Here is a 12848-nt window from a genome sequence, read left to right on the forward strand (position 1 = left end):
CCTCCCCTTCCCACCCCTTCTCCATCCCCCCCAACTCCATTCCTCCCCTCCCCCTTGCTCCCCCGCCACAAGAGCAGGCCTGCCACTCAACTTGAAGGGAAAGCTGAGGTGCAGACCCGGGCTTCCCAGGAGGGCTGAGCAAAAAGACAAATGAGCCCCATAGTTCCATGACCCAAGGTGGGGTCAGACACTGGACAGGCCTGGACTCAGATCCCAGCTTCACCCATCCTGTCGGCCTGACTTCACCTTTCAGAACCTCATTTCCTCATCCAGAAAATGGGGATAACACTGCATCCTACCAGGTTGTGGTGAGGATTAAGGCGATGTCACCAGGGAAAGTGCGGAGCCAAGGCCTAGACCCAAGAAGTGGGATGCATGTGTGTACCCCTTCCCCTCCTCCTCAGCACCCCTCATCTCTACTTTTGGAGGGCAGATTCTTTAGGAAAGCCCTAGTGAAGGGGGCTGGGTCTTCCTCACCCCTGGGGATAAATTCCCAAGCTGCACAGAGCCGGAGGGTTCCAACCGCAGCCTTCTGCGCACACGATCACGGGCACCACGCTCTTTGGCAGTGTAGACGCCAAGTCATACAAACTCACATGACTCCCGGCACACACTGTGCAGTGCTCACTCTGAGCACACACACACACTCACACACACACGGATATCAGGTCTGCAATCACAAAGGGGGGAGAGATGAATGGTCAGGAATTCCCCTGGCTGTGAGCATGGGGGGGCCCCGGTGGCCGGAAGTGCACCCTGAGGAACACTTCCAGCAGCTCTGAAGAGAAGAGTGAAGAGCAAGTGGCCCTTGTCTGATGACCCGGAGAGGGAGGGCGCCCTAGAGTACCAGCGTTCCCTCTCACCAGCACCCTCACGCAAACACTCCAACCCCACCCACCCCCAGGAAGATTCCAGGCTCTTCAGAAGGGGAGAGGAGGAGAGCGAAGGAGGCAGAGGCCCACAGTTTGGAAGCAGACCCAACTGGAACCAACCACAAAAGTCTGGCCCACAAAACCCCTGCATAGACTTGGCGAAAGAGGGAGAGATGTCCCCACCCTGGCTCCCCCCTACCCCAGGAAAAGATCTGGCTCCTGCATCGAGGGCAAGAGGGAGGGAGACAGGCCTTCTCCTCCGGAAGAGCCTGAGTGGGCTCCCAGTGCCCCGAGCACCCAGATCCTACACTTCCATGATCAAACCTTTGAACCGAGTCCCACCCACCCCCGTAACCACTTCCAGATCCTCCGGATCCAGCCAAGAAATTGGCTTCTTTGGGAATTGAGTTCATAAGGAAATGCTGAAAAAATAAATAAAAATCCACTGCCAAACACTCTCACAGAGGAAGATGAGTTTCCCTTGAGGCAGGAAATCCATCAGGATAGACCAAAGCAGCAAAGGGATAGCACCAATGCCCGCTGCCCAAGAGAGGCCCAGGGAGTCCCACCGGCCCCCAAGACCCCCAAGCAGCCCACACCTCCTCTTCCTTGGTCTGCGCAAACTAAGGCGCTTCCTAAAGGCAGCTTCGAAGCTGAGACCCTGCCAAAGAAAAACCCTAATGGTTTGCCATGGGTAAGCCCCCAGCTGGGACCCCCCGGGGTCAGGGGGAGGGCGAGGGACCATGAAAGGCACAAGGAATTCTCTTTTCCTCTGGCCCAGGGCAGCCAGGAGGTTGTGGGTACTGTGGGTTGGGGGTCCATGTGCTGTCCTTCTCTGCCCCCCCGCCAGCCTACCAGCCTCCGTCCCCACCAGCACAAAGTGGCTTTCACCGCTACCAGTTCTTTGTCTATCTTCAGGAGAGACAGAACATCTCTCTCCATTCCAAAGAAAACAAAACTCGAGGTAAGGCTTTCCCATCTGCCAAAGCCAGTGTGACTTCTGGGGCGGAAGTGGATGCTTGTGCGTTCATGGCGAAGCAGGGACCTTGACCCACCCCCCCACCCATGAGCCTTGGGGGCTGGAGTCAGGGGGGTGGCCTTCCTTGGCAGTGGACTGGAATGAATGTCCTAAGGAAGATGTTGCATCAGATATAGTCTCCCCCGAGAAGTGAGTCCCGCAGACCAAGATGGTGGCTTCCACTGGGTGGATGGGTCTGGGAGGCCGGGTCCCAAAGGGAGTAACTGGAGCCAGGGAGAGAAGCATTTCCCCAACTCAGCCTCGAATGGCATGTGTAGGCAGCTACCCCACAGCACCCCTGCAGGTAATTGTACCCTATAATTGAGTCCAATCTGGGCAAGAGGGCCCTGGAATGCCACCCTGCCAGTCTGCCTTCATTGGTCGTTAATTGCTCTGTCTGCCCTGCACCGAGTGGTGGGGCCAAAACTTCCCCGGCCATGCCCCTTCCACTAGCTTCTCTGAGCAGCCTTTCTGGCATCCTGGAGAGGATCCACTCCCTGAAGCTTCCTAATGGCTAACTGACAGTGGCCTTGCTCCCACTCCCACCAGAGCTGGGGAGCGGGAAGAGACCCGGGGACATCAGGCTGCCGCAGTGCCTCAGGCGACTCACATGCTCCTGTGTGAGCCATGCCCCCTCTCTGAGCCTTGGCTTTCTCTCCAGAAAAATGGGAAATTAAGTAATCCCTGTGTACTCTAGCATCTCCCCCATTTGGGGGAAGGGAAGAGAACATGGAATGTACACATGCCATCTGGAAGGGGCAGATAGCACATCCCCCAGGCCGGCCGGAGGATGAGTGGGTGGGTGGGTGTCATCAGCCATTTGCTCTCACCCAGTGACCCTGACCAACTTCCACCCACTGGGAAGCCGGGGAAGGTATTGTTACAAGCCCATTGCCCGAGGCCCCAGAGGAGAGGAATAAGGAGCCCGAGCCGGCAAAGGCACTGGCTGAGCGAAGGAGGCCTTCAGGTGTGCCGAGTGGGAGCCACCAATCACAGAAGGCTCTGGGTTGCCCTGAAAGTCGAGCTGGTGCAACCTTTCCACTGGTGAACCCTCCCCAGGTGCCCTCAGCACCTTGCTAATCTGTAAATCTGTTTAAACCACTTTCCCAAGACACATTTTCAAATCTGGATACAAGGAGAGAAGGAAGAGAAAAGTGTATCTTGCCCAGGCCAAGACGAATTTCTCCGGTTCCCTAGATCCTTCTCACCTCAGACTTCACGAACCCTCTTCTACCAGTCCAGGCACCGCTCTTTCTGGGGGCTGGGAACTAGCACCTCAGCCCACCACGTTCCCCCACAAAGTCAGGCAGTGCCTCTGAGTCCCACATTAGAATCATAGTCACAGAGCCCACACCCGGGGTGGGGAGGGGGCAGGGATCATGCTCAGACTGTCCCCTGAAAGAGCCTCCCGCAGAATCGAGTACCTTGTGAGGGGTGGGGTGGCCGGGAAAGGAAAGAGCAGTGGATGAAGCCAGGAAGAGCATAAAGGGGGCGAAGGAAGAAGGGAGGTGCCTGGGGCAAAGATGCTTGCCCCTGCCTTGGTTGCAGTCCTTGCATTCTATCCTCGCCTGTCCTCCAGAAAACACAGTGGCTTGTGCGCCCACCAGTGATGCTGGCAGCTGGTGAGGAAGCTCAAAACCTATCCAGCCTGACACCCATTATTAGTCCCTTTGAATCTGCCCAAGCCACAGTTTGTAATACACCCCCCAACACACACACACACACAAACCCCTCATCTATGTGAAAACTTAGGAACCAGACTTGCATCTGGGCAGGGACCCTTGACTTCCATGCCATTTTGCTTGCTACCAGAAACAGAGATGGGAGAATTAGCCTCACAGATGAGCTCTCCAGCCAGGCCAGGGGACCGGTCCCACTCTGTGACATCTTCTGGTGTCTGGCACTCTTAGCTAGGGGTTTAGAAGAGAGCACAATCCCACAGCACAGGGAATGTTACCTGCCCTCAGGGGGCTTACAGTCTACTTTGAAAACACTTAAATAACAATGCAAAGCAGCTTATAATTAAGCACTTAATTGTGTGTTTAGGGCTGTAAGGACAACTGACGACCAGTAGGATTTAGGGATTGTCTATAAGGTTCTAGGATTCCCTTTCCTCCAAGAAGACACACCCTCTTTAGCAGGGAAGATTGCAAAGGTATTTTACTGCAGGGTAAGGAAATCTGTTCCAGTCTCCAGCTAGTGATTTGATGTTTGGGCAAATCAGCTTCCCTCTCTGAGCCTTGGTTTCCCCATCTAGAAAATGAGGGGTTGGATCTAGATGATCTACAGGTCTATATGGCCTGAGGCTACGTGGAAGAGACACGGCCTGGGCTGGGCCTGGGAGGAGGAGGACATTTGAATTCTTGAGTGAAAGAGAGAGGAACCTCTGGGTTGGAGAAACCACAGATGCAAAGATTATTTTGTTTAAAAAGTGAGAAGGAGCACCCCTTGTGAGGAGCAGTGAGGCCATGAAAGGAGAGAGGCGGGGAAGGTCATGGAAGGTTCATGAAAGCCCAGCAGAGGCACAGCCTTGGCGGGTGCCGTGAAGCACCGTTAGCCGCTGCCTGTGGGAGAGGCAACACAAAAGCCACTCTTGAGCGATGACTAAGCTGGAGCGGTGGGCAGGACCGAGAGGAGCCCCAGCCCAGCAGGCAGCCGGGGGCCTGGAGATGTGTGCCCAAATGAAGCCGGAGGGCCATGGCAAAAGCAGGAGCTGCCCTTGCCCATCGTTAGAACCCCTGGCGCTCTCTGAAGCGCCCACACCGTGCTTGGGGACCCATGGAGCCCTAGGCTGGCCCAGCCCTCGGGAGGCCAGGACCTGGAGTCAAGGAATATGGGCCCGGGGCCTTACGGTTGTCTAGTTTTCGTTCCATGGGAAGGTATCCTTGGAGAAGCAGGGGTGTCCTAGAGTAAGCGTGGTCTAACCAGCCCCTGTGTTTCCTGAATGCACAGTCAGGAACGGACTCCAGAAACTGGAGGAGAAGTCACCGTGCGAGAGCTAGGTAGAGAGGCATCCGTGAAGGATAGTCGATGGGAGCCCTTCCTGTTGAGTCCTTGCCTCCCTAGGACTTAGGTGTGAATGACGATTTAGGATGAGAAGCAAGGGTGACATTATTCTAGTAGAACTTTTATGACCTTGGGGGCTGGGGAACATTGCTCCATGCCAGGGACTGAAAGCCTCTTCAGGGCCTCCCTTTATTCTCTGACCTCAAGACAACATGGGAGGGTCGGCAGATGGGAGATTTTGACCTATCCATTGTGTGACCTTAGACCAGCCACCTCACATCTCTGGGCCTTGATTTCTACATCATCAAGATAAGGGGTCGGACTAGTTGGTCTACCATGGAATGACCCTTAACCGGTTTGCTCCCAGCTTACCGAGCCGACCCCAACTTCGAGTCCTGTGAGACGAGTGCAGGCAGCAAGTGATCAGACTTGACCAGCCCAGCCGGCTCCACGCACGTCTGGGTGGAGGCCTTCCGTCAGACACCAGGCTGCCAGGACCACAGGGAGGGCCCTAGAAGGGGCTTTGGAGCCCCCTTGCTTCTCGTTTATGAAATCCTCCCTTCCCCCCTCCTCTTGCCTTTATACTGAGGCTGAAAGTGCCGGCACGGGCGTCCTCTGATCAGAGCTGGCCCAGTTTCACTAACATTTGTCCCCAAGGCTACACCTCACCTTGCCAAATGGGGGCCTGCCACACATTGGACATGCCCCTCCAGGCCCCCAGCTTTAATACCCTCCCCCCACACCCCCACCTTCTATGCCCAAGGCCCAGAATCTGGCCTCTGGGCTTATCTGTAATTGATGGTGGCTTGTCCCTGAGTCTTCTTGGATTTGGCATCTAGACTTCTACACTGTAGAAGAACCAACCAGATGAGCCGAGGGACGTGTCTGAAAAGGGCCCACACACACAGGGCTGGCTCCGGCCTCATCCTGTGGGCCCTTCTGGATACCCAGGAACTCTCACTGACCTCGTTCATGACACCACCCCCCACACTCCTCTCGCAACTGGTGCGCCTCTGCCTGCTGACCTAGGCAGACCCTTTCTCCCCTTCCCCAAACCGAGGGCTCTGGCCACCTGCAGAGCACCGGTCCTGCTGACAGCCCCCGGGGGGGGGGTGCTTTCCCACACTTGACCCTGCCCCTGTCTCTCTTGACGGGCTCAGTGACACTTTGCTGTGTCTCTTTAGTCACCCACTTTCATCTCTTTGTATTACTCAGTCATTTTTCACTTGCACGGGTCCCACTTCCACCGTGAGACTCCATTCCTTGAGGGAGAAGCTCACCTCTGCTGTGGATTTCCTCTTTACCCCCATCCCTGTGCTCAGCCCACTGTGAGCTTTCAGTCAATGAGGATGTTTGTGTATGGGACACACCCACATACGCACATTCACAAGCCACACACACACACACACAGCTGCACATTCTCACGCCCCCATATTCAGCTCATCATCAACTTCCTTTAACACCTGAAAAGACAGCCACCTCTGTGAGCGCCGCGCCCACAAATGACAATTTTGGCATCCACATCCTCCCTGTCCCAATGTTGAGCAGGTAGGCAGGACCACTTGTGCCCAGCCTCTCTGCCAGCCTGCCCTGCCCCTCCCTGGCTTCACCCAGCTGCTGGACCCTGTGGAGTGGGCAGGACCATGGCCATTGCTCACACTGGGGGAGTAAGGAGACTGAAGCCTGGAACAGTGATGTCTTGGCCGACCCAGGTTCCGCAGTTAAGAGCAAATTACCTTTCTTCTGACTTCTGGAACAAGGCTCTGTGCTCCTGGTGCCCACTTACCTACATTTCCTCTCCCCTCACCCAGACCATCTGACTTCTGGGCCCTGGTGTGGGGACAGAGAAGGAGCAAGTCCATCCTGAAGCCCTGGGTGTCCTTGGCTCATAGCAGCAGCCACCTGAGACAGACCCCCGAGGCCTCCCTGGAGAAGGCTATAGCCCAGCCCTGTGTAGAGCCTAGAACTCCAGGGAGCTGTGGTCTGCGTCACACCACACCTCAGCCACCTGGCCCAAGGGTGTCACGAGCCGGCCTCAAGGCCCCAAACTCCTCTCGAGAGTGAGCTGGGGAAATCCCCTCTCTGCCCCACAAGAGGACGTGCTGCAGCTTGTTCCAGAAGCCTCTCAGAGGTGGTGAGCCCAGGATGGTGCCACAGCGCCAGGGGAGCTAACGGGCCACACCAGCCTCCACCGCGCCCTTGCTGGGGCAGCCTGAGGTGTGCAGAGAGACCGACCGATCCTTGCAAAATGGGATGGGAGGGGCTGAGAAGGGTCCTTGGGTTCTGGACCAGGCAGCCATAACCCACTCCCCCAGCACCACAGACACCTGAATTGAACAGCTCCTGGGTAAGCCATCCCCCTTGCCCTCCCGCCACAGGGTCAGAGAGGAGAGACAAGCTAAGACTCTGCACACGATGGCGTTTAAAGGCTTGCTTGTGGCCTCTAGAGGCCTGGGGGGCATCATGGGTGATTGAGACAATGGGGTTCGAGGGGAAAGGTTTGAAAGCACAGGCCAAGGTCAGAAAGGCAGCAGAACTCCCAGCAGTATCAAAAGGAGGGGACACTGATGTGGAGGTACAGAGGCTGGGAGAAAATCCTGCTGGGCCTGGTGGCAGTGAGAGAAAAATACACAGTGGAGGCAAAGATGGAAGACTGTAGACCAGCCCCAAACACACACACAGACACACACAAACACAGCCCACTGCAAAACAGCCCCTACCCCCTGCCATGACCTCCCAAGGCGGTTCACCTGGCCGGGCCCCAGAACGGCCCCTGGGCCCAGCCCCTGAGTCACTGTGTGGGCTTGTGTGAGGCAGTCCTCTTCTGCCTCCGAAGGGCCCCACCCACCTGGCAGAGCGGGAAGGACTGGGGGCCTGGCAGCAGACCAGATGGGGCCATCCTGGGCAACTCGCAGACAGGCACCCTGGCTAAGAACCACCTGGAAGCTCCCAGTCAAGCCAAGCATCAACTGTCCAAAGCAGTAGTGACCAGATCATCCCCCAGATTTCACCCAGAATGCCAGCCTGCCACCACCAGGAGATACTGGAACTGATGCCGGGAAGCTCATGTCCACAGCTCCAATCCTCCTCTCTTGTGCCCTCCCCCGCCCCCACCTGCATCCGGGCCCCCAGGAGAGAATGGAGGCATCCAGGGCCATCCATTCACTGGGTAATTAGGAATTGTTCTTCCACTCTCCAGTCCTGGGGAGGGCTCCAGAGTAGCCAGGTAATCCCTGCCCACCTCCAAACCATCCCCCCACCCCCAGCATCCCCACCCTCTCACTCCCAAAGTCAGAGTGGTCCCCTCTGCCCCAAGCCTCTCAAGCCGGCAGGATCAGCCACTCAGCAAATATTCTCCAGGAGTAATTGGATGTGATGGAACAAGGGCTTTTCAGCTCTTGAGTGGAAGTCTCTGGATGTCATTTAATGGCACAAAAAATAAGAGGCCCAGGCCTCCCGCCTACCACCACCAGGACATCATTAATCTCAGTGGAAAGGCACGAGTGCTTCTATCACTGCAGACGGCCCTGCAAAGAGTCAGACAAATTACAGACCTGAGCCGGGCGCTCGATGGGGCGGTTATGAGGCTGGCGTTCAATTTTTGTTTTTTTCTCCAGGGCCACCGTCCCCTGACAAGAAGCCACGGTGCCTCTGGGGGTGGGGGATGGGCAGGGAGACAGGGATGAGGACCCCGCCCCCTTGTCTTCCAGCCCACCTGAATGGAGGCCTCCCTCTCTGCCCCCAGTTCCTGGGCTGAGAGGGAAACACTTGACCGCCCACTGAGGACTAAATGGCAAGTCAGGTGGGAACTGTTACTAGCCCAGTGTTCATTATCTTATATTATAAACCCACTGAGGGCAGGAGTAAGGCCGCAGGGCATGAAAACCCCACCCCTGCCCCAGCCCTGTAGACACGAGGAAGCGAGGAAGCGGCTGTCAGCTGGGCTGTCAGATTGCCCTCAGCCCAGAGCTTGCCCATTCTAGCCCAGGAGCTGTCCACCCCATCCTCACGAGTCCTCCAAGGGGGGTTATTTCTCAGTCCTGGGGTGCCTGTTGAACCCTGATAGACCCAACAGGGCTGTCCAGTCCCATGCTATGAACCACATCCAAACGATGCTAAGCCAACCCCACAGACTGGGGGAGCTGGGGGGCAGAGAGTGACTGGCAAGACCTGCCCCAGGGTGTCCTGAACATTCTAGCCATGGCAGCCCCTAGGACTCAAGCTGGGAGGATGAGTAGCTGAAATCTCAGAGCCCCTCTTCCAGTTGTTGAAGTCACTGTCTAGGAGAAATCAGGCACCCACAGTAAGAGCTCAGAACCCCCTGATGACTTTAGGTTAGCTTACCCAGCTCTCCCCTTGGCCCGTTTCTGGAACATCTCTCCCATCTAAAATCCTTTGTCACCAACATCTTCCCCATCAGCACCAGCCAGTTAGGTGAGAGGCTGGCCTCTTGGTGCGGCCACAGCGTAAGGGTTTGCGGGATGGGAATGGTGCCCCCTAGGGTTGTGCAGGGAATAAGCAGCCCATCCTATCCAGTGGCCCCACCCAGAGGAGAGCCGGCCTCCCTCTTTCAGCCACTGGGTGGCTCAGGAAACAGGCCGCAGACGCCCTCCTCCTTTCTCCCTCCGGCTCTCACTACCCTTGGCCTGGGCCAAGGAAGATCCTGTCCTGGCTGGGCCCACGGGGACAGTGGGAGTGGCTGGAGCACAGACAGCAGCCTCTTCCCACGTGGCGGCTCTCTGCAGCTCCAGGCCAGGACAGAGCAGTGCCATGCAGTATGGGACTTTCCTCCCCAGGGTGACCACGAAGCCACAGCCTCCCAGCTCCCCATCTCTCCCCACACACGCACCCCTGAGGGTCTGACTCACCCCTCTTCCTTCTAGAACTTGCACAGGGTCAGTTCCTCTTGCCCTTTGTGGCAGGAAACAGGGGGTGTGAAGAGTCACGGCCAAGCCAGGGGAGGAGGCAGTGGGAGGCTCAGCCAGCGGCACGGTACCCACTCTCCTGAGGGACACAGGGCTGGCTTAACGAGCTGCCCGAGAACCACAGTGTTGTTGTCGGAAATGTGACCAGGGATAGCTGGGAGGCTCCAAGGGCACTCCAAGTTCCACTGGGAGAAGCCCTCTGAGCTAGGTGAGGGCAAAGTCTGCAGGAGGGAGGCAAGCTTTCCCTCAGAGTACAGGGGATTTCTTTCCACCAACTTGCCCTGATCTCGTGATGAGAGTTTCAATTCCCTCCTGGCCACCAAGGTTTCTTCCTGCCCTACTCGGTGGGGAAGGCCCCCTCGTCCCCATGCCTGTCACACACCGGTTCACCCATGAGCCCTTTTCCTGGCTTGTACCCACAAACATGTACAAGCATACACACTTGAACACACTTTCCCAGGATCATACCACAGCTCTTCACCATCCAGCCAGGCTTTCTGGGCGTGAAGACCACACCAGGCCAGTGCCTCCCTGCCTCCCCTCCCAGCAGAAGACCCCACTGCATGCAGTCACCCACCTGTCCCCCAGCAGCATTCTCTCCCCAGGAGAGGCTCTCCCAGGGCCCAGCGCCTCTCTTCCTAATTAGAGCGTGCAACCAGCGACCAGACTGGACCTGCGGGAAGCTGAAGGGGCCCTTTCCTCACCGGAACCCCGTCTTGTGCCCCATCTTCCCATCTGTGCACTGGGGATAAAAATAGTCTGCCCTGGTGAGGATTAAGTGTATGAATATGCATGGAGTTGCTGGCACATAGGAAGCACTATATAGATGTGTTATTACTATTATTATTACCTGCATTAGCATTATTATTGTCTTGTTTCTTTGGATTAAAACATTTTTGTTTTCCTTGAAAACATCTTTGAAGAGCTAACAGCCCCTGGGAGGGGGAAGGATGATAAGTGGAGTAACAGCCCTTCAAGGGACCTGCTGTCTTCCTTGTTGAAAAGGCTCACGGGTGCAGACAGAGGCCCTGAGCACTACCTTCCCCCCTCCCTGGGCGGGGATGTTGGTAGATGTAGCCAAAAAGAAAAAAATAATACAGGATGCCCCGTTAAATCTGAATTTCAGATAAACAAGGGAGAAATTTTTAAGTATGCTTCATGCAATACGGGCGACAGACTTACAAATTATTTGTTGTTTTATCTCAAACTCAAGCTAAGCCGGGCATCCTGGATTGTAGCCGGCCGTCATGCGCAGAGGGTGCCTGAGGCCCAGGGTTTGGGAAACCAGAGCGTGGGAATATGCTTGTGACCACTTCCCTCGGCTTCTCCCCAGTGCCCGGGGCTGCGCCCTCCTTGCCCTGCTGCTGGGCCTGTCCACACTTGCTCCAGAAGAGGCACCTCCCCCAACACCCCTGTGCTCTCTCCCCTTGAGGAGCACCTGGGCACAACGGGGACTTCTCCAGCATACTCTGCTCCCACATCACCCAGGTGCTCAGGAGTAGGGAGAAGCCCAGTGGTAGGCTTCGCTCCTCAGCCGCTGCGCCAGCTGGGGTTCTAGGGAGGAGCCTGCAGGAAGGCCAAGGTCACTTGGGCCAGCCTCGGCCTCAGCCCCAGCAGCCAGGGTGACCAGGGGTGAAGGAAAGAAACAGTAAGACTTTAGTCGTGGGGTCAGGAGAGCCTGCGGGAAAAGAGGGGTGGGTGGAGGAAGAGGGGAGCCCACCCGACAGGGCACTTCGTTTCTGCATGGGAGTGAGGCAGCAGAGTTAGACCCAATAAGGGGCTCTGGGGAAGGAGACCAAAGGAAGGCCTTGACCCAGTCCAGCCTTGATGCCTGTTGTTCCCTGCAGAGCAGCCTCTTCCCAGATACTCTGCTAGCATCCAGCGGGGACCCAGATGGCGCCTCCAGGCACCCTGACACCCTCAGCCCAAGGGTCAAGGTCCTCACTTGCTGTCTCCACTTCCCCAGAGCCGGCCTCCTTGTCGAGTCCCGCCAGCTCCCAGTCTATGGTTCTCCCTCACTACCTTCCTCTGGTCTGTCTGTCCTTCTAGGCTCTTGGAAAATGGACAAATTCCTGAACCGCTTCCACCTGAGCGAACCTGAAGCAAGCACCCAATTCATGACCCAAAGTTACCAGGACTCGCCCAATTACCAGGCCCCCGGAGCCGGAAGCAGTGAGCTAAAGGACAAACCTACGTAGAGATAACTGCCTGCCAGACATCAGGCTTCAGGCCGCAGGTGTGTGTGTCCACGGTGCCCACCAGCGACGGTCCGGGTACAGCACCCCCGCTGGGTATGGAACCCCTGCTGGGTACGGAACCCCTTCTCTTCCAAATTAAAAAAAATCATCCAGGGCTTACTGGTTGGATGTGTTCTTTCCCAACCAGTCATCTTTCCAAAACTAGGAAGAAGAAATTCATCATTGCCCAGCACTGGGACCTGGAGCTTTCCCATAAATGCGAGTGTATGTATTGGGGTGGTGGCGGAGCAGTGCTGAGAGAGATGGATAGGCAGGAGGTAGGGGGTTCCTAGGCCTCAACTGTCACTGAGGCACTGTGGCCTTGTCCTGTCTACAGTCCACTCCCTCAGTTGGGAAATCAAGGTAGGAAGGAGAGTTGGGCTGGTTGGGTTATTGCCATGGTCCCTTCCAACTGTGACATTCAGCAGAATTCATTCAACAAATATTGTGGGCCCCCGGTACGTGCCTGACTTTCCATTAGGTGCTGGGGATACATGTGTGAACAGGACCAGACAAAACCTAGGGCTCGCTTCACAGAGCTTACAGTCCAGGATGGGAGGGAAAGGTTCATCAGGTGACCACAGGCCAATGACAACAAGCGTGGTGTGTGCTGTGAGGGTGTGGGGGTCCCGCTCTGTGGTGGAGGGGCACAGTAGAGGCCCAAGCGAGGTCTCTCTGAGGAAGTGCTGTCTAACTTCAGGGCTGAAAAGCATGGTAGAAGTTAACCGTGAGCTGGGATGGGGGTTGGAGCCAAAGCCAAAAAGAGAGAACACCACCTCCCAGCCCCTGG

General features: G+C 56.5%; 1 protein-coding gene across 1 annotated transcript in view; it reads left to right on the forward strand.

Moving 5' to 3' along the window:
- PEBP4 (phosphatidylethanolamine binding protein 4) overlaps positions 1–12156 on the forward strand; it is a 208049-nt gene extending 195893 nt beyond the window's left edge. The window contains exons 6-7 of the mRNA XM_032855822.1: positions 1723–1836; positions 11871–12156. Of these exons, the coding sequence (XP_032711713.1) occupies positions 1723–1836; positions 11871–12019 (263 nt within the window). The 3' untranslated portion in view covers positions 12020–12156. The remainder of the gene's footprint in view (positions 1–1722; positions 1837–11870) is intronic.
- The last annotated feature ends 692 nt before the right edge of the window (positions 12157–12848 follow it).

Source organism: Lontra canadensis, unplaced genomic scaffold (assembly GCF_010015895.1).
Source record: "Lontra canadensis isolate GAN:19392208 unplaced genomic scaffold, GSC_riverotter_1.0 scaffold10, whole genome shotgun sequence".
Lineage (NCBI taxonomy): Eukaryota > Metazoa > Chordata > Mammalia > Carnivora > Mustelidae > Lontra > Lontra canadensis.